General features: G+C 33.1%; 1 protein-coding gene across 5 annotated transcripts in view; it reads left to right on the top strand.

Annotated features, from left to right (window-relative positions):
- LOC101890662 (Ca(2+)/calmodulin-responsive adenylate cyclase) overlaps window positions 1–21,997 on the top strand; it is a 320,493-nt gene that overhangs the window by 240,859 nt on the left and 57,637 nt on the right. For all 5 annotated transcript variants that reach the window (XM_059119134.1, XM_059119137.1, XM_059119133.1 and 2 more), the window contains exons 4-7: window positions 6,488–6,927; window positions 7,048–7,227; window positions 12,111–12,284; window positions 16,240–16,508. In XM_059119134.1, coding sequence (XP_058975117.1) covers window positions 6,727–6,927; window positions 7,048–7,227; window positions 12,111–12,284; window positions 16,240–16,508 — 824 coding nt within the window. In that variant the 5' untranslated portion in view covers window positions 6,488–6,726. The remainder of the gene's footprint in view (window positions 1–6,487; window positions 6,928–7,047; window positions 7,228–12,110; window positions 12,285–16,239; window positions 16,509–21,997) is intronic.

The raw sequence follows: 21,997 nt of genomic DNA, 5'->3' as shown, positions 1-21,997 counted from the left end.
ACCTTTCAAAATGAAAATTAAATTAAAAAATTCTTTAAAAAATCCACCCCTTTTAAAACAAAAATCAAAACAAAAACATTCTCTAAAAATCCACGCCTACTGGGCTAAAAATCAAAATTAAAAAATTCTTTAAAAATCCACGCCTTCCAAAATAAAAATCAAAATTAGAAAAATTCTTTAAAAATCCACGCCTTCCAAAATAAAAATCAAAATTAGAAAAATTCTTTAAAAATTCACGCCTTCAAAAATAAAAATCAAAATTAAAAAATTCTTTGAAAATCCACGCCTTTCAAAATAAAAATCAAAATTAAAAAATTCCTTAAAAATCCACGCCTTTCAAAATAAAAATTAAATTAAAAAATTTTTTGAAAATCCACGCCTTTCAAAATAAAAATCAAAATTAAAAAATTCTTTAAAAATCCACGCCTTCCAAAATAAAAATCAAAATTAAAAATTTCTTTGAAAATCCACTCCTTTCAAAATAAAAATCAAACTTAAAAAATTCTTTAAAAATCTACGCCTTTCAAAACAAAAATCAAAATTAGAAAAATTCTTTAGAAATCCACGCCTTGCAAAATAAAAATCAAAATTGAAAAATTCATTAAAAATCCACGCCTTTCAAAATTAATATGAAAATTAAAAAAATCTTTAACAGTCCACGCCTTTCAAAATAAAAATGAAATTTTTTTCTTTTTGAAATAGATTTCTGGCTAAGGAAAATATTTAGATATATCAAGTTGTATAGAATCGCCGTGTAATTTAAAATTAATCGGACACTTACATCACATTTTATAAGAGTTATAATTATTCAAAATTTTGACCTTTTGTGGGGAGGTACCAGACCGATATTGTCCATCTCCGAACTCGATCTATGTTTGATAATAATATTACGATGAACAAAGTTTGGACCAAATCGGATACTCCCTTCGAGAGTTATCGTACGCACTAACCAGCCAGGCAGACAGACGGACATCGCTAGATCGACTCCAAATGTCCTGAAATGGAGTGGGTCCAAAGAGACCTATGATCTAAAAGCGTTGTTTTGATGAGGCATGTTTTGGAAATATCAAATTATATATACCCTCTCTATCCATATAGCTGAAGGTATAAACGTGTTGAAAAGTATCAGTCGATTTGCTGACATAAATATACCCTCGGCATAGGGTTTGACTAAAATTTGCTTTTTCGGAGATCTTGGCAAATTCAGGTATCAGAAAAAGTTGACCGTAAATCTATAACAAAATGAGATTCGCAAATTTTAAAGGAAATCGATTTTTTTATTTTTTTTTTTCAAAATTCTGATCTTTTGTAGGGAATCTACACGAAGAATTGGGTATATAACCCATTTTCATTCTATAGCGATACCTCCCAATATTCCTTTTTTCACTTCATTTTTTGATATTTGGCTTTTACTCTTCGGGTTCTGTCCCCCGTCACTTATTGATTTTCTAATATGATTCTTTCCAAGTGACGGAGGAAATCAAAAGTTCACCGCTGCCAAATTTAACTCCTCTTACGCTTTCAAACCTTCATCCCCGAAACAAAGACCTTTCATCCCGAAAGTAATTTCTACATTGAAGATATTGTTACACCACGTTATTTATTGACATTTTTAATTAATAAACTCAAAATAATTTACGGAAAAATTGATAGTAAATTTCTAATAATCTCGGCAGGGTTTTATGAGATCTACGAACACCTTAAATAATTTCAAAAATCCGTACCTTTTTATCTCGATGATTCCTTAACGTTTCCCGTAAAATAAACCGATGATCACAATCAGAACATATTTTTCTCAAACAAAATATTCCCTCTTCCGAAAGATTGTTTTCTTCCCTACACCTCCTTTGTAGTGGAGCAACAAAAATGAAATTGAAAGACTACGAACTCAAACTTCCAACATCCAATACCCCCAAAAAAAGTTATTTTCTTATTTTCCTTTGGGGGCAAAAAAGAAAATCAACAAAAAAACATAAAAGTAATTTCTTTACTTTAACTGTGAAAAGATTTCTTTGGGACACAGAACCGAAAACAAAAAATGAAATCCCATTTCATTTTCCTTTCCACTTCGAATGTTACAAACTACTGATGTGGGTTTTCTTATTTTCCGCTGCAAGATGTTGTTGGTGGGTTGAATGAGGTGTTATTTTTTTTCTGTATGCGCCCTGACACCATTTGCAGCATCTTCGTTAAGTTGTTACTTCCCTTTTACAACTTCCACATCCGCGAATGACAAACTTTACTTTTTTGCTCTTCGACTTTCCAGCATCGAGCGAAAGAAAGGAAAATTAAAAATGTAAACAAATGTTTAAAACTGCGGAGATTTTTCCTTTACCAGCTGTCGGATTTTGAACATTGAAAGACAAGTGGGTTTTTCCTGTGATTTAAAAAAAGAAAAAAAAAATAGAAGAAAATGAAGTGATGGTGTTTCGGAGCATAGTTTTAACTGTAAGATTTCTAAATGTCCAACCATGTCAGCAGTGTTGATAAAAATATAGGGTCCGCCAAAAATTTTTTCTGTGTGGCACATAGCACCGTCATTTTGAAACAAAATGTTGCCAACATCAATTTCTGAAATTTTTGTGAACAAAAATTGGTTCAACATGACCCGATAATGTAACGGCCACCTCCTTGCTCATTTTCAACTAAAAAGCCGAATTATGCCTTTTAACCAAAATCCGCAACAAATAGTTACTAGTTTTGAGTGTATTGGTTTTTCAATGTATGCTTGCGGGTTTTCTGTGCCCCAAATGCGACAAGCTTGCTTACATACGAAACAGACGGTGCTTCTCTTCAACCTGAATCCGTACGCAATTTTCGTACACATTCTGCAACATTACCATGATTTTCAATGTAATGTCGCAATATGTCCCAGGGTTGTTGAAGCGTATACACAACCGTATTCGGAAGGATAAACAAATTACAAAACACTAGTGGAAAACTAGTTACATTGCGGGCCCTATTTTACAAGAGACTTTGTTCTTCTTGCAGTCTTTTTGATATGTCTGAAAGCATCATAGAATAGTATCGATCAGACCCATGCAATGACAGCACATGACGAGCTGCGGAAATCTTCAGACAATTCGATCGAAAAAAAAAAATCAAGAGGTAACTATATATGGGTACTACTCCAAACCATGGACACACATCCAAATTTAATGTCCAATGAAGAACATAGACCTGTATTGAACAATTTCCGTAGTGGAAGTTTTATTCAATGAGAACTCAACTCGAAAATGTCCAATTACAGCATTTTCGATTGCAATTGGTGGATGAAAATAATATGGCCGTTGATTTCAATATTTCTCTCATTGAAGAATGCTACAGCTTTTATGAGATAGGAGATCAGCCTTCCACATATTTTCTAAAATAATCCAGACACATGCATTCGTTCGCATAAATATCGATATCTTTGTAGTATCGAGGACGTGTATCACATTTGTTTGAAACATGGAGAAGGGAGCGGGATAGATCCATAGTTACTTTTGAGGATCTTCTTAGAATAATTTTCTGAATCGATTTATGTATATCAGTACGTCTGTCCCTCCACCCTCCGTCTGTCCATGTATTTCTGTGATCAAACCGAAGGTCGCATTTGTTATCCGATTGAGATGAAGTTTTCCAAACAATAATTGTTTGGCCCAAGGACGAATTTCGGATTAATTGTGTACCAAATGGCCAATATCAGCCCAAATGAACTGAATGTATGCACATCCGACCGAATTTAGTCTAGAAGCACGTACATAGAATTTGGTTCGGATGTAGATATCGGTTCAGAAAGAGCTATAGCTTCCATATATATGTTTCATCCGATTTGCTGTTTAAAGACCCACACATGCGTAATATGCACTCCACAAGAATGATATTTGGTACCAGACAACTCATGGAACTCAACACCAACTGCGTCAAATTTTATCAAGATCGGATCAGATTTGGATATAGCTTCCCTATATATATTTTTATCCGATATCAGGTTTGTTGTACATCAAATGGTAAATATCAACCCAAATGTAATGCATTTTGACATTTCCGACGGAATTCAGCCTAAAAGCAAGTGCTTGAAATTTTGGTGAAAATCGGTTCAGATATAGCTATAGCTCCCATATATATGTTTCATCCGATTTGGTGTTAAAGTTCCTCACATGCGTAATATGTATTCCAAAACAATTATATTTGATACTGGGCATCAGACACTGCTCGAAAATACCTCTTCCAAATTCTATCGAGATCGGTTCAGATTTTTATATAGCTCCGATATATTTTTAAATAGATGATCCTTTTCGAGGTGATATCACTTACTCTCTAGCAATGTTATTTGGTAAGAGAGGTAAAAATGCCTCCCTCAAATTTGGTAAAAATCGATTCGGATTGTGATATACGTCCTATATATTAGTTTCCTATGGAACCAAAATTCAAATAATTTTCATAGTTGGTGTGATCTGCTTCACATAAATTCCCAATATAAGTGGTTTGTCACGGAACATCTGCAAAACATGCATAGTCCACGATATCGCATGGCCCCCATTAACGGTACCTCCCATTTTTTGATATTTTGACGATTTTAGCTTATTTTTCAATTTAATTGTTTGAAATTCTACACAAGGAGTTCCTTGTGGGTACTTCACCTCCTGTAAGAGAATTGTCTATATAAGTCCACGATATTGTATATCCCAAAAAAAAAAACTTACTTCCCGATATCCGGCATTTTGGTGATTGTAGCTATATTTTTCAATGGAATTACCTCAAAAAACTGAGAAGTTTCCCCCCTGGAAGAGAATTTTCTAGGTCCACGATATCGAATATTCCCCATATAACGGTACCTCCCAATATTCGGTGTTTTGATGATATTAACAATATTTTTCAATGGAATTGTCTGAAAATCCACTCTATGAGTTGCTTCTGAGTACTTTACCCCCTGGAAGATAATTGTCCATATACGTCCACGATCGATTTACGATTTACGATTATATCGTATATCCACCATATAACGGTACCTCCCGATATTTGGTATTATGATGTTTGTAGCCATATCTTTCCATGGATTTTTTTTTTAATTATTCAAGATCTTTCAAAATGGTGGAGGTATTAAAAGTTTGCCCGGCCGAATATAGCTCCTTTTTCACTTTTTTAATATTATTATATAAATTTTGTTTGCTAAGTTCTTAAGAGAACCATGTTCTCTGGCAGAAACAGAGACATATTCAACAAGTTAAAAAGTAGCAAGTTCGGGCGGGCCAAACTTTGAATACTCTCCACCATTTGGAACGAATTTGGAAATTTTCAGAAAATAGAATCATTAAAACATTCTGTTAAAATTTTAAAAATACCAAATATAGCCGTTATATTGAGGTGTATACGATGTGGGCCTACATAGACATTGTTTGTCAAAAGCCATTACCATATTCAAATTCGAAACTTGAAATAAACGGTGAATAATGTTGCTAAAATCATCAAAATATCGTATATAGGGAGGTACCGTTCTATCGGAGCTGTGCGAAGACCTGGACCTGCATAGACAATTTTCCGTCACAGGCTGTAGCATCCATTACGAACTTCAAATACCAAATTTGAAACAATTCCGGTGAATAATGTCGCTAAAATCATCAAAATACCGAATATCGGGAGGTACCGTTATATGGAGGCTATATGAAGACGTGGACTTGCACAGACAATTTTCTGTCTTAGGGTGTAGTATCCAATTCGAACTTCAAATACCAAATTTGAAACAATTCCGGTGAATAATGTCGCTAAATTCATTAAAATACCGAATATCGGGAGGTGCCGTTATATGGGGGCTATATGAAAACGTGGACCTACATTTACGAACTTAACCTGCATACTGGAAAACTAAATATGTGTGCAAAATTTTAGCCATCTATCTCAATTCAATAGAAAGATAGCGTGATTACAACAGACAGACAGGCAGACGGACATGCCTAAATCGTCTTAGAATTTTACACAGATCAAGAATATATATACTTTGTTGGGTGTGACATGAGTATTTCGAGGAGTTACAAACGGAATGACAAAGTTAATATACCCTCCATAGTATGGTTGAGGGTATAAAAACGTTACTATCCAAATGGTGGAGGGTATTTAACGTTGGACCCGGAAGTTATCTGCTTTTTTACTTGTTTTACCTATATTTTGATTATCCTGTTAAAAATGTATTTCTTCTCTTCTCGTGCCGTACGGTTTGACTTACCTGGTCTTATGCTTAAATATATTCCACAAAACTATTGCAGATATATTTGGAGAAAAAAACTTGGAAAATTCCCTTTGGCATAGCCTAAGAAAATGAAGAAAAAGAAGAATGAGGGATTTCTTCAGGATATGAATTTTTTATTTAATATAAAATGAAGGAAAAATACCACCTAGTGGCTAAATAATAACACACATGTATTAAATATTCATAAATTTATTTAATCTGTAAAAAATAATTCAAACTTTAAAACATATTTCCCTTTCGCTCTCTCTTTCATTGCAGATTTAATGGTCTTCTTGTTGGAGGAATTGCAGCAAAACTTTAAAGTTTTGGCTTTCGCCGCTTAAATAACCGCCCCTCAAAGGCGGTGGTGGTTGGTTGGGCTTCATTCTTAATTTCAACTTTTGTTTCTTAAGTTTCTCAACACTCTCCAACTATCAAAGCTGTAAAATATTATTACTAACACTCACACACATACACATCATAAATCATCTTGTCATCAGTCATCCGGAGTTATCGTCATGGATCATGCTGTGAAAGCTACACGTGGTCGTCCTTGGAATACACTGCGTTTCGAAAACGATGAACTGGAATGTCTCTATCAACGTTACACACTCAAATTGCAGAGGTTTTCGGTGCTGGGAGTGGTGGCCCTGGTTGTGGTGCTATGTGGTGTAATGGCCGCCTTATCCTTTGTCTACAATTACACTGCAACATTTCATGTAAGTGGTTTCTTTTCTTTCTTTTTCTTTTAGGAGAGTTGTCTGTCACTCTGATTTCTGAATTATAAGCAAGTGCCACCAAATATATGTCTTGTTCTTTTTTTTCTTCTCCATTTCCAGAATGTCTTCAATTCATTTGTGTGCCTCCTATTTGCCATAATTTTAATTTTGTTGCAATGTCGCGTGATCAAGGATCATCATTTACCCTGCCTTTGCTATGGCATTCTATTATTTACTGCTGCCATTTGTTTTGTTTCGATGCCGACATTGGGTTCCATATTTCCGGTTGACACCAAGGAGGTAAGTTTTCAACTACTTGTTTTTGGGTCAAAGGCATTTTTCTGATGTTTGATTTTTTGGCAGTGTTTAGCTTTTTAGCTATAGTTTCCATTTTTTTTTTTGTTTGGCGTTAAAATTGAAAGCTTTAAATGTTAACATGAAATGGGAAGTCATCTTTTGACACGAAGGTAGCTGGAAATTTAGTAGAACCTAAAAACTTTAATATTCGGCAGGACTTTTTAAAAAACTTATATATTGAATTGCAAACATGCATTTTATTCAGAATATCTTGTGATGAATTAATATTTCTAAATATGAAATAATAGGTAATGTTAGTGAAAAATAAGGCTGGAAACTTAAAAATCAACCAGAATCGAACATTACGACGTTTCATAGGGCTTATGGTGAAATATGGACCGATATTTAAATTGTTTGTATGGCGCACAATAATTACAATCACTTTGTTTGAAAATAAGGAGGCTTCATATACTACTGAGCCTATTTGTCCCATGAAAGGAAAGGAATATCTTTCCATGAATAGGATGCCATATGACAAAAATACAAATAAAAAACATTAAGTTCGGCTGGGACGAACTTTTGATAACCTCCACCTATGGAAAATTTTTTGTATGAAGAGAACAGTATACTTATTTCGGATTTTATTATCGTTTTGCTTATTCAAAACTTTGACCCTTTGTGGGAGAGGTGCCATAACAAATGGTCCTCTCTACCATCTTTATTGTGTTGATAGAAATATTGAGATACGCCAAATCCGAATGGAATCGGACATTCCGTGTTATGAGCTTTATGGGTGCTCAAAATTGTGACCCTTTGTAGGGGAGGCGCCAGAAGGAGTGGACAGATATATTCCATCTTCAAAGTACATTTTGTGTTAGTAGAAATAATGGGATGTGTGAAATTTGAAGAGAACAGGATACTTATTTCGGATTTTATAAAGCTTATTTAAAACTTACCTTTACCTTTTGTGGGGGAGGTACCAGAAGGAATAGTTCGATCTGTACCATCTTTGTAACAGATCCAGTGGAATCGAACGTCAATTTCGCGTATTATGAGCTTCAAAATTTTGATTTTGTGTCGGATGTACTTGACGGAGTAGACCGATATTGTTCATTTTCGAACCTGACCTAGAACTAATGCAAAAATTCGGACAAAATTTGAGCAAAATAGGATAATCTTTCCTCTCTCTATGCAAAGAAATATTTTCTTTAAAAATGTCGGCTTTTTGTGGGTGAGGTACCAGAAGGAGTGGACCGATATTGTCCATCTTCTAACTCGATCTAAGTTTGATAACAATATTGCGATGTACCAAGTTTAGACCAAATCGGGTACTCCATTCGAGAGTTATCGTGCGGACATCGCTAGATCGACTCCAAATGTCCTGAAACGGATTTGGCGCAAAGAGACCTGGGGTCTAAAACCGTTGTACAAAATACTTTGTATATACTTTTGAGTGCGGTTGAGGCGCTGGGAAATTCTAACAATCAAAAATGAAGATTCCAAAATATCAGTTTCGCAGCTGCGATAAAATATCACAGATGTAGAATTCAGTGACCCACACACACAGATATCGATGCGCCAGTAGGTAGCCAAGACCACTTGAATGAAGGGACAAGCAGCCATGTAATAAAAATATGAACAATTGTGTGGCTGCAACTAGGTTAAGTTAGATTAGTTTCAGTAGTACATAAGGAACATATTTTAAAAATAAAACGAGAATTGGAAAAGCATTTGCACCGTCAGATTCTGTCTTTCCTTTCTCATTTTTCAATCGTTATTTCGATAAGGCACGTTTTGGCCATATTAAATGATATATACTGTCTCTAGCCACTTAGCTGAGGATATAAAAAACAAAATTTTGATATTTATTCATAAATAAATAACAATTCAACATTATTTCCATATTATCTCGCAATTTTGACAACGAACTTTACAATACTTTACACTAACACTAGGAATATGTAACCCATAATATGCATATACATACATATGTTGTACAATATTCATTCACGTCATCACTTAACTTCAGTAATTAATTAAATCTTTTTTTTTAATTAATTACATATTCAAATTATTCTTTTTGTAACACAATTATTTTAACCTACATAAAGGATGCAACCGAGGTAATAAATTGAAAAATGTAGAACAAAAAACGTCGAGGCACATAAAGTACTATTAAAGCCTTTATTGATTGTAGTTGTTTTTTTTTTTTTTTTAATGAGAGAGTAATTAAATATCAATTATTTATGGTAAAATGCAAATAAAATATCGCACTGGCCATGTAGATCATTATCACGTAGAGAAGATAGTTTCGTTCGGTAGAAACATCGTCAACAATACAATTATATCAGAGGTCATTATTTAACATAAATTCTACAAAACAACACTGTGCAAAAAGAGAAATAAGAGTTGTATCAAAAGAGCAATAACTAAAAATTTAAAAAAAAAATATTAAAATATAAAAAGAAGTAAAAAATCTGTAAGTACGGCCGGACCGAACTCTGAATACCCTCCTCCATTTGAAACAAAAACAATACAATCCGTTAAAAGTGCATTTAAAATCTTAAAAATACCGAATGTATCTGTTATATTAGGGTCTATAGGACGACATGAACCTGTATAGGTAACATTTGCCATAAGCTAAGCGAAATTAAGCGAAACTTAAAAAAATCGCTAGAATCGTCAAAATACCGAACATTGGGAGGTACCGTTATATCGGGGCTATACAAAGACAGACAGTTTTCTGTCACAGACTGTACAGGGTTGCCCATATTCGACGGACCCATGACTCTTTGGGCCCATTCCAATCGACGAGGCTTGTCCGCAGGCCACATTCTTTGTGTCAATTGAATTTTGTACGGGAACAAATGCAAATCAATGCGAATAATCCGTTGTAACGTGGACCGAGCCATGCCCAACTGCTGAGAACGGCGTTTTTGGGATGTTCTTGGGGACCTCTCAACACTGGCTCGTACGGCAGCGATATTCTCGGCCGATCGCCTTGGTCGACTTTTATATGGCCTCTTCGGATTAGAAAGAGCCTTAGCAGTCGAAAATTTTTCGTATAAACGCTTAATGGTGTTCTTAGAAGGCGCACTTCTCACATTTTTTAATGTTTTAAAAGTACGTTGAGTTTTCACAATTGAATTCTTCTGTTGAATGGACATTTCAGAGCGCTCGCGTGTATTGGCTCATGGTAAAAATCTGCTTGGACTGCCGCTTTAAACGCGGTATGTCATTAAGCGATGTGACATCTCTGTCAAAAGTTATGGCGTTGCCAGATGGGTCCGTCGAATATGGAAAACCCTGTAGTACCTATTAGGAACTTTAAATACGAAATTTCAAACAATTTCGGTGAATATTGTACCTTAAATTGTCAGAATGCCGAATGTAGGAAGGTGCTGACATATAGGGCCTATACGAAGAATTGGACATGCATTGACAATTATCTGACATAGACTGTAGTTCCCATTACGAACTCTAAATACGGAATTTGAAACAAATCCGGTGAATAATGTAATGTAAACTAAAATCATCAAAATACCGAATATTGGAAGGTAACGTTATGTCGCGACTATACCAAGAGCTGGACCACCATAGACAATTTTCTGTCAGAGGCTGTAGTACCTATTATTCTATTCAATAGGAAATTTCAAACATTTTCGGTGAATATTGTACCTTAAATCGTCAGAATGCCGAATGTTGGGGGGGGGGCATCGTACGTGGACCCATACAGGGGAAACAATACTCAAAAATAACTTCTAATATTGATTTTTTCAACAATTCCATTGAAAAATGTAGCTAAAATCATAAAAATACCAAATATAGGGATGTACCGTTATATGGGGGATATACGATATCGTGGACCTGCACAGACAATTTTCTGTCTTAGACTGCAGTATCCATTACGAACTTCACATACCAAATTTGAAACAATTCCGGTGAAAATGTTGCTGAAATCATTAAAATGTCGAATATCGGGAGGGGGGCTCTACGAAGACGTGGACCTGCACAGAAAATTTTTTGTCTTAGGCTGTAGTATCCATAACGAACTTCAAATACCAAATTTGAAACAATTCCGGTGAATAAATTCGCTAAAATCATCAAAATACCGGATATCGGGCTATACGAAGACGTGGACCTGCACAGATAATTTTCCCTTATAGGCTGTAGTATCCATTACGAGCTTCAAATACCAAATTTGAAACAATTCTGGTGAAAATGTCGCTAAAATTATTAAAATACCGAATATCGGGAGGAACCGTTATATGGGGGCTCTACCACAACGTGGACCTACACGGCCTATTTTCAATACTAAAAGTACTGCAGACATAATATACATTCGAGTAAAATTTATCAATCTACTTTAATTCGTTCGGAACCTAGAGTGATTTCCACAGACGGACAGACGGAGGGACATCGCTAAATCGACATCGAATTTTATGCTGATCAGGAATATATACTTTGTGGGGTCTAAAATGCATATTTCGAGGTGTTACAAACGGAATGACAAACTTAATATACCCTTCATACTATGGTGGAGTCATATGGAATTATTTATTGTCAAATCCCCTGTGCAGTATGAGTATGGAAATATAATTAAGAGAGTAATAAGTTTTCTTTAAGAAAATAATAACGATCAGAATCCGTTCAGAATCCTCATGTTGGCTTAATCTTGATTTTTCAAAAATTTGTGGTTAGAAATATGTAGCTTTTTCACTCTCATGGCTTAGTTTTTTCCTAGAACTTAATCATAGTCAAGTAATAGCTTTACATTTCGATTTGATTTCATTTCAACTAGATATATCCCCTGTTGATTTTAATAATTTCCGAGATTTACATTTCATTTCTTTTACATTTTCTTCTTTTCGTGTTTCTCCCAACAGGTCATGGCCGAAGGTGTATGGCAAATCGTCTTTGTGGTCTTTTTGGCTTATGCCATGATGCCATTGCAAATCTGGGAAGCTGTTTGCTTTGGCATTACACTACCCCTGGTGCACATCAGTTTAACTGTCTATAAAATATTTACAGATGCATTTCGTTATTTGGAATATAATCAGGTAAGTGCAACCAAAAAGATCTGTTTGGCTGGCTGGCTGGCTGGCTGAATGGCCAGCTGCATGGCTATTTTGTTCGTTGGATGATAGACGTTGTAAATGTCTGGTCAGGCTAAAGAGAATTTTGTTTTATAAATAATTGCATATAAATTGAATTGAAATGCCCGAATGGTTATTAAATTTAGTGGTTGGCCAAGTGCAGTCAAACACATGTCTGTCTGGCTGAAGGATAAAGACAAACAGACTGGGAGGCTTTAAAAAATAAATTAACATAAAAAGCCCATTGACCAGGCCTGTGTGTCTACTGCAATGTATGTACATTTTCAGGGACAATTTTTCTTCAATTGACATGGAGGACAAGTAAATACACACAAAATATTGAGGCACTTGTATTTATATATCTATACATATTTCTCTACATATGTATGTCCGGAAATCTAAATATATGTGTAACCACCAGGAAATGTTAACATTTCCTTCTTCTTCTTCTTCTTGCACCCTGTCGCTTTATTTATTTAATCAAGCGATTTAGCCTTCGCCTAGCAAAGGTCAGCTGTCATGAGGCAATTACTGCTGACAGACAGCTGTGGTTGAATGTTGTTTCTGATTAGCCATTTGGACGTATGAGCGATGTTAATTAAATATCTATTTTAATATAATATTCATACGCACCAATGTACGAGACAAAAATAGAAGTTTTATTTATTAATGTTAAAACTAGAGAATGTCAAATTAAAATAAATTTTTACAGGGGTATAAACAATGATTATATATTAGTGGAGAAAAAAGGGTTTTGGAAAGAGCCACGTCAACATCCTTTTTATTGGAGATATTCTTCTCAGAAGTTATTTGAAAACCAGTACGGAAAAGTCATTTGGGTTGATATTAGCCATTATTTGCACAATAAACCTGAAATCGGATTAAATATATATATGGGAACTATATACAAATCTGAGCCGATCTTGATAAAAGTCGACTAAGGTATTTCCGAGCCCTATATGATATTTGGTACCAAATATCCTTGTTGTGGAGTTCATATTACGAATGTGGTGAACTTAAGGACTAAATTGGATGAAACATATATTTGGGAGCTATAACTATATCTTTACCGATTTTCACCATATTTGATCTACTTGCTTCTAGACTGAATTCGATTGGATGTGTCAAAATTCGCAATTAACCCGAAATCGGTTAAAAATATATATGGGAGCTATGTCCAAATTTGAATCGATCTTGATAAAATTTGGCAGAGGTATTTCTGGGCTGTATCTGATATCTGATACCAAACATCATTCTTGTGGAGAACATACTACGAGTGTGAGGGATTTAAACACCAAATCGAATGAAACATATATATGAGAGCTATACTGATTTTCAGCAAATTTGATGTACTTGCTTCCATACTGAAATTGGTCGCATGTGCTAAAATTCAGATGACTTGAACTGATATTGACCATTTGGGGCACAATTTTCCCTAAATCGGTTGATGATATAAATGATTCTCACCAATTTCAATAGGGTTTGTCCTTGGGCCAAACAAAATTTCTTTGGAAAATTTCTTCTCAATCGGATAATAAATTCCATTGCATTTTGCATTGCAGTGTATTTTGTTCACAAAAATGCATGGACAGACATACGGACGGACAGTTGGGCTGGCATGCATGAATCGGCTCAGAAAGTGATTCTATGAACATTCTCAAAAATTAATAATTATTTAAGATAGACCCATATCTCGCTTCCTTCTCCATTAATTGCACAAAGTCATAATACCCTTACCACCATGTGGTGTAGGGTATAATTTCATTGGAGAGATAGCAATTCCATTGTAGCGAAAGGAACATAGGATATTATTTTTATGACATTTCTTCTAAATTTCACAATCGCTCATATATAATCAAAAAAGTTCAAAATTATTAAAGAGACCACCATCTCCACTTATACCAGCATCTTATAATATTCTCAAGGTATTTACAAACTTTGAAATATTCTACTTTACTTCCGTTCCCCATTTGGTTCCGCATGGAAAGGTCTGGGGAATTCAGTATATGGATTTTACTAGCAGCTGCAAAAACCCATGCACCTTTTTGAAAATTCAATATTGGCAAATCGATATACTTGTCTCGGAGGTCCTCTACGCAAATGGACAATATCGGCCCCCTTGCTTCTCTACTTCAAAGAATTATACATTTAAAAGCACAAAAAGTCTGGTAAGGTACATAAATGCACCTAAAATTTAATGCTTTGCTTGGACAAAGGAATTGAGCTAGAATTCTGAGGTTTGGAATGAGAGTCACTGATCGTGTGTAGGATAGATGTACCAAAAAAATTGTGGAAATTCGAACCTTAAAGTTATGAAAAGTTCCAAAATGATACTAAACTTCTTAAATGGTATCAATTGATATTGTTATGTGTGGGTAAACAGATATTGCTTGATATCTGAAATTTGGTATTAGTCTCGCTGTTCATGTGAAGTCTGGACATAGAGATGCATGATTGGCATTGGGTGAAGATATAGGATAGATAAAATTCTGAAATTTGATATTTGGATTGGATTTAGTGGTGGTTTGTAAATTTGTCCTATATTATGTACGAAAAGTATGTACTATAATTGTATGAAAAGTACTAAATAGTACTTAATTTGGTATTGGGTGAAGGGATAGAGATAAAATTCTGAAATTTGATATTTAGATTATAGATTCTTATATTTGATGGTGGTTTGTAAATTTGTATAATGTACGAAAAGTACTAAATGGTACTAAATTTGGTATTGGGGGAAAGAATAAAGATAAAATTCTGAAATTTGGTATTGAGATTTCTGATGATAAATCTATTTAAGATTTGGCGGTGGTTTGGAAATGCGTCCTGTATTACGTACGAAAGGTAGTTAATTGTACTAAATTTGGTATTGGAAAGGATAGAGTTGGAATTCTCAAATTTTATATTGAGAAATCTGTTGTTATCTGGAATTAAGATATGGCGGTAGTTTTGGAAATGTATACTATAATTGTACGAAAAGAACTAAATAATACTAAATTTGGTATTGGGTGACGGAAGAGATCTAAAATCCTAAATTTTGTTAAAGATGTAAGTGTTGGTGCTGTTGATATTTTATAACTGTTGATATCTGAGGTTGAAATTCGAAGGCTGGTTTCGTTCTTTAGGTTGAAACATCTGTTTCGTCAAATGCCAAAATTTTTCAGATGTCATATGTCTTTAGAATTATTTGTTTCAGATCTCTGATGATTATTTGAATGGAGATCAATAAGGTTGAACATTTGCTTTTATTATATAGTAGATACTGGGATTTTTGTTAGAGGAATCTTCATTCTAGTCAAAAGAGTTTCAGATCTGTAGAAACTTTACGGAAAATTGTGGTGTTGTTGTGGAGTATCAAATTGTGGGCCCCGCCCGACTTTAGTCCTAGCAAACTATTTTTTGGGCAATTCTTTTTTTATTCAGTGAAGATCTTCTTTCTTTGGTGACTTACATATAAGCTTGATAAAGAATATTCTTGTCTTTGGCGTCATCCTTCTTGAGTGATGTTTTTGTTTTTTAAAAATACGGAGTTTTATTAACTCCTAAAAATAATAATAAATTCCTACATATGGAAGAGGGAGGACATGTTGTCCCTTTTATATAGAATAGTCCATAGTTTAGTTCTATTTTAAGAATCCACTGAGTTTTTCCTGTAGTTATTATTATTATTTTATTTGTTTTTGTTGTTGCAACAAATTTGTTCGGGATTCCGCTGAACTTTTCATTAATCAAAGAAAAAATGCTAAATCGTCTCTATTCAGTATTATCGCGATGTGACAAAATAAAAACACATTTCAGGCGTATGAGTATTATCTGAACTCCGACGAACAATATAAATCATACGCATTGTTTTACAACAATATTTGTCATTGCTCACACAACAATAATTAATTTTCGTTTTTTTTGCCATTTGTCTTTACAGCTTATAGCCAACATTGTTATGTTTATTGGTGTTAATGTCGCCGGTCTAGTCGTTAATATCATGATGGAACGTGCACAGCGTCGTGCATTTTTGGATACACGAAATTGCATTGCCGCCCGTCTAGAAATTCAGGATGAAAACGAGAAACTGGAGAGACTTTTGTTGTCGGTACTACCTCAGCATGTTGCAATGCAAATGAAAAATGATATATTGTCACCGGTTGCCGGGCAATTTCATAGAATTTACATACAGAAGCACGAGAATGTGAGGTAAGTAAAACAAAAAAAAAAAAAAAAAACAAAAAAAATGGATGAAAAATTACAAAAAAAAAAAAGGATATAAAAATATAATCAGGGCTGTCACAGAAACCATGTCAATTTTGCTTATTGTCGTTTTTGTAAACCAATGTTGGTTTCATTTGGTGTCATGAAACCAAGTTGGTTTTGTCAATTTCGAATGTAAATAAAACCAATGTTCGAAACAGCTGTTGTTGCTTACATGTGTTGTTTGTTTATTTGTCATTGAAATATCAGTAAAAGTAAAGTAAATAAAAAAAGGAATAAGTCGGTATAAATAAAGTAAGATGGCATCAGCAGTGGTAGTTTTTGTGTTGTTGGACGAAGAACGCTCAGAAAAGGTGACGAGAAAAGCTCTTAGAGATTTCAGCAACCCACTGTAGTTGCCGGAGATAGCGTGAGTAAATTTTTTTATTGTGAACATACTCATAAAGCTGCTTTGCGGATTTATGGTTTATGGTCCTTTAAATATCCTTTAAAAAAATCTTTAAAAAAATCCACGTTTATAGTCCTTTAAAAAATATTTAAAAAATCCACGTTTGTGGTCCTTTAAAAAATCTTTAAAAAATCCACGTTTGTGGTCCTTTAAAAAATCTTAAAAAAAATCCACGTTTGTGGTCCTTTAAATATCCTTTATTCTTTAAAAAATCCACGTTTATAGTCCTTTAAATATCCTTTAAAAATTCTTAAAAAAAATACACGTTTATAGTCCTTTAAAAATTCTTTAAAAAATCCACGTTTATAGTCCTTTAAAAATTCTTTAAAAAAATCCACGTTTATAGTCCTTTAAAAATTCTTTAAAAAAATCCACGTTTATAGTCCTTTAAAAATTCTTTAAAAAAATCCACGTTTATAGTCCTTTAAAAATTCTTTAAAAAAATCCACGTTTATAGTCCTTTAAAAATTCTTTAAAAAAATCCACGTTTATAGTCCTTTAAAAATTCTTTAAAAAAATCCACGTTTATAGTCCTTTAAAAATTCTTTAAAAAAATCCACGTTTATAGTCCTTTAAAAATTCTTTAAAAAAATCCACGTTTATAGTCCTTTAAAAATTCTTTAAAAAAATCCACGTTTATAGTCCTTTAAAAATTCTTTAAAAAAATCCACGTTTATAGTCCTTTAAAAATTCTTTAAAAAAATCCACGTTTATAGTCCTTTAAAAATTCTTTAAAAAAATCCACGTTTATAGTCCTTTAAAAATTCTTTAAAAAAATCCACGTTTATAGTCCTTTAAAAATTCTTTAAAAAAATCCACGTTTATAGTCCTTTAAAAATTCTTTAAAAAAATCCACGTTTATAGTCCTTTAAAAATTCTTTAAAAAAATCCACGTTTATAGTCCTTTAAAATTCTTTAAAAAAATCCACGTTTATAGTCCTTTAAAAATTCTTTAAAAAAATCCACGTTTATAGTCCTTTAAAAATTCTTTAAAAAAATCCACGTTTATAGTCCTTTAAAAATTCTTTAAAAAAATCCACGTTTATAGTCCTTTAAAAATTCTTTAAAAAAATCCACGTTTATAGTCCTTTAAAAATTCTTTAAAAAAATCCACGTTTATAGTCCTTTAAAAATTCTTTAAAAAAATCCACGTTTATAGTCCTTTAAAAATTCTTTAAAAAAATCCACGTTTATAGTCCTTTAAAAATTCTTTAAAAAAATCCACGTTTATAGTCCTTTAAAAATTCTTTAAAAAAATCCACGTTTATAGTCCTTTAAAAATTCTTTAAAAAAATCCACGTTTATAGTCCTTTAAAAATTCTTTAAAAAAATCCACGTTTATAGTCCTTTAAAAATTCTTTAAAAAAATCCACGTTTATAGTCCTTTAAAAATTCTTTAAAAAAATCCACGTTTATAGTCCTTTAAAATTCTTTAAAAAAATCCACGTTTATAGTCCTTTAAAAATTCTTTAAAAAAATCCACGTTTATAGTCCTTTAAAAATTCTTTAAAAAAATCCACGTTTATAGTCCTTTAAAATTCTTTAAAAAAATCCACGTTTATAGTCCTTTAAAAATTCTTTAAAAAAATCCACGTTTATAGTCCTTTAAAAATTCTTTAAAAAAATCCACGTTTATAGTCCTTTAAAAATTCTTTAAAAAAATCCACGTTTATAGTCCTTTAAAAATTCTTTAAAAAATCCACGTTTATAGTCCTTTAAAAATTCTTTAAAAAAATCCACGTTTATAGTCCTTTAAAAATTCTTTAAAAATCCACGTTTATAGTCCTTTAAAAATTCTTTAAAAAAATCCACGTTTATAGTCCTTTAAAAATTCTTTAAAAAAATCCACGTTTATAGTCCTTTAAAAATTCTTTAAAAAAATCCACGTTTATAGTCCTTTAAAAATTCTTTAAAAAAATCCACGATTATAGTCCTTTAAAAATTCTTTAAAAAAATCCACGTTTATAGTCCTTTAAAAATTCTTTAAAAAAATCCATGTTTATAGTCCTTTAAAAATTCTTTAAAAAAATCCACGTTTATAGTCCTTTAAAAATTCTTTAAAAAAATCCACGTTTATAGTCCTTTAAAAATTCTTTAAAAAATCCACGTTTATAGTCCTTTAACAAATCTTTAAAAAATCCACGTTTATAGTCCTTTAACAAATCTTTAAAAAATCCACGTTTATAGTTCTTTAAATATCCTTTAAAAAATCCACTTTTATAGTTCTTTAAATATCCTTTAAAAATCTTTAAAAAATCCACGTTTATAGTCCTTTAAATATCCTTGAAAAAATTTTTAAGAAATCCACGTTTATAGTTCTTTAAATATCCTTTAAAAAATCTTTAAAAAATCCACGTTTATAGTTCTTTAAATATCCTTTAAAAATCTTTAAAAAATCCACGTTTATAGTCCCTTAAATATCCTTTAAAAATCCACTTTTGTAGTCCTTTAAATATACTTTAAAAATCTTTAAAAATATCCACATTTTTAGTCCTTTGAATATCCTTCAAAAATTGTTTAAAAAAATCCAAAGTAAATGAAAAGTGACAGCTCTAAGCAACTTGGTTTATTTCCAATAACAAAACCAATAACATTGGCTTCTATGACAACCAAAACCGATAATATTGATTTTCATGACACCAAATCATTTTTTCTTGTCGTTTTTAAAACTGATAGTGACAAAATTGGTTTCTATGACAGCCCTAAATACAATAAATTCTGGAAAGAAGGTTCTCAGCAAACAAATAAAGTGAAGTTGTTGTTTTATACAAACAATTGTTATCTGTACAATTTCAAAATTGTTAGTTAATACTATTTGTTTATTCCCACTCAGATGTACACAAAGTTTTTAAGGTAACATTAATTAGCTGCACCAAAAAAAAAAAAAACGAAAAAAAATTATCCCCTTTCAGAAGTAAATTTTGAAATTTTGCAGAAAAAATGAACGAAATTTAAATATTCCCTCCTTTACCAGACACCTCTCGGAAAATAAATGTTTTGTATCAAATATGGTTTTCCAATATAACAAATAAAATAAACAAAAAAATTTGCATAATTTTGTAGTTTCACCACAATGTGTTTATTATCTTTGAGAGCCAAACAAAATAATCGAAATTTTCCACAAACATACAAAGATTTCTAAACATAATATATATTTACTTGTATGAATATATTAACCAGCCATGAAAATAAATCTAAATAATGGCAAAGTATTTATGCCACATTTTACAATAATATTTTTCCAATATGCAAACAAAAATAAATATGTCAACAATTCAAACGTTTGTTTGTGGTATTTGTTGTTTATGGGCATATATATATGGATAATAATTGCAGATTCCAACGGTATGAGTGGAATTCTCCGGAAAAAAATGATTTCAACAAGAGATTCAATTAGAGTCCTTAGAGATAACTTTTCCAAAACTATGACTAGATTCAGTCTTATGCCGTGATATTGACTATTACCAAAATTTTGTCAATTGCGATATAAACTCCGACACTCCGATCGAAATATTTACTTCGAACCTTTATATTGTTTAATATTTGTCGTACTATACCAGAGAGATAAGGGGATTTCATGAGAATAGTTAGATTTTTATACCCTACACCACATAGTTGTAAGGGTATTATGTCTTTGTGCATTTGTTTGAGACATGGAGAAGGAAGCGAGATAGACCCATACAGGGTTGCCCATATTCGACGGACCCATCTGGCAACGCCATAACTTTTGACAGAGATGTCACAATGCGTCAGTCCAAGCAGATTTTTACCATGAACCAATACACGCCACGCGAGCGCTCTGAAATTTAAATGTGAGAAGTGCGCCTTCTAAGAACACCGTAAAGCGTTTATACGAAGAATTTTCGACTGGTAAGGCTTTTTCTAATCCGAAGAGGCCATATAAAAGTCGACCAAGGCGATCGGCCGAGAATATCGCTGCCGTACGACATCCCAAACAAACATCCCAAAAACGCTGTTCTCAGCAGTTGGGCATGGCTCGGCCCACTTTACAACGGATTATTCGCATTGATTTGCATTTGTTCCCGTACAAAATTCAATTGGCGCAAAGAGTGTTGCCTGCGGACAAGCCTCGTCGATTGGAATGGGCCCAAAGAGTCATCGAAATGAAAAATGGCCATGCTGTTACCATCAATCAGGAGCGTTATCGCGACATGATGACCAATTTTGTGATGCCAATTATTCGTCGAAAGCGTATGAGGCAGTTCTGGTTTCAACAAGACGGCGCTCCACCGCACTCAAGTCGCATAACAATCGATTTTCTGAAGAATTTGTTTCCGGGCCGTTTGATGTCGAAAAGTGGTGATTTGGACTGGCCACCGCGTTCGCCCGATTTTACGCCGCTTGACTTCTTCTTGTGGGGATATTTGAAGTCAAAGGTTTACGTTAACAAGCCAAGGACCGTAGAAGAGCTCAAGGACAACATTCGTGAAGAAATAGCCGCTATTCCGGCATAAATGTTTGCAAAAACGATGGAAAATGCAGCAAAAATGGCACAATACGTCATCAACGCCAGAGGCGGCCATTTGAGAGATATCATATTCAAAATTTGATGTAAACAAATCTACTTGGAACAAATTAAATGATTAACATTGCCGACCGCAAAATTTTTATTTTTTCTTTGATCTTTAAAAAAAAAACATTTTCTTCATAGAATCGCTTTCTAAGTCGATTTATGCATGTCAGTCCGTAGCTCCATGTATATTTGCGAAAAAAAATCAGGTGCACATTTATTTTCCGACTGAGATGAAATTTTCCAAACAGTATTTGTTTGGCCCAAGGACAAACCCTATTGAAATTTGTGAGAATCGGTTGAAATTTAGATATAGCTCCCTCATATATCTTCATCCGATTTCAGGTTTATTGTGAACCAAATGACTAATATCAGCCCAAATGAACTGTCTTCCGACGGAATTCAGTCTAGAAGCAAGGACATCAAATTTGGTAGAAATCGGGTGAGATGTAGCTTCCATATATATGTTTCATCCGATTTTATGCATAAATTCCT

The sequence above is a fragment of the Musca domestica genome, unplaced genomic scaffold, assembly GCF_030504385.1.
Source record: "Musca domestica strain aabys unplaced genomic scaffold, Musca_domestica.polishedcontigs.V.1.1 14, whole genome shotgun sequence".
In the NCBI taxonomy this organism is placed as follows: Eukaryota; Metazoa; Arthropoda; class Insecta; order Diptera; family Muscidae; genus Musca; species Musca domestica.
The sequence above is the reverse complement of the archived record's forward strand: the minus strand, read 5'-3'. Positions and strand labels throughout refer to the sequence as shown.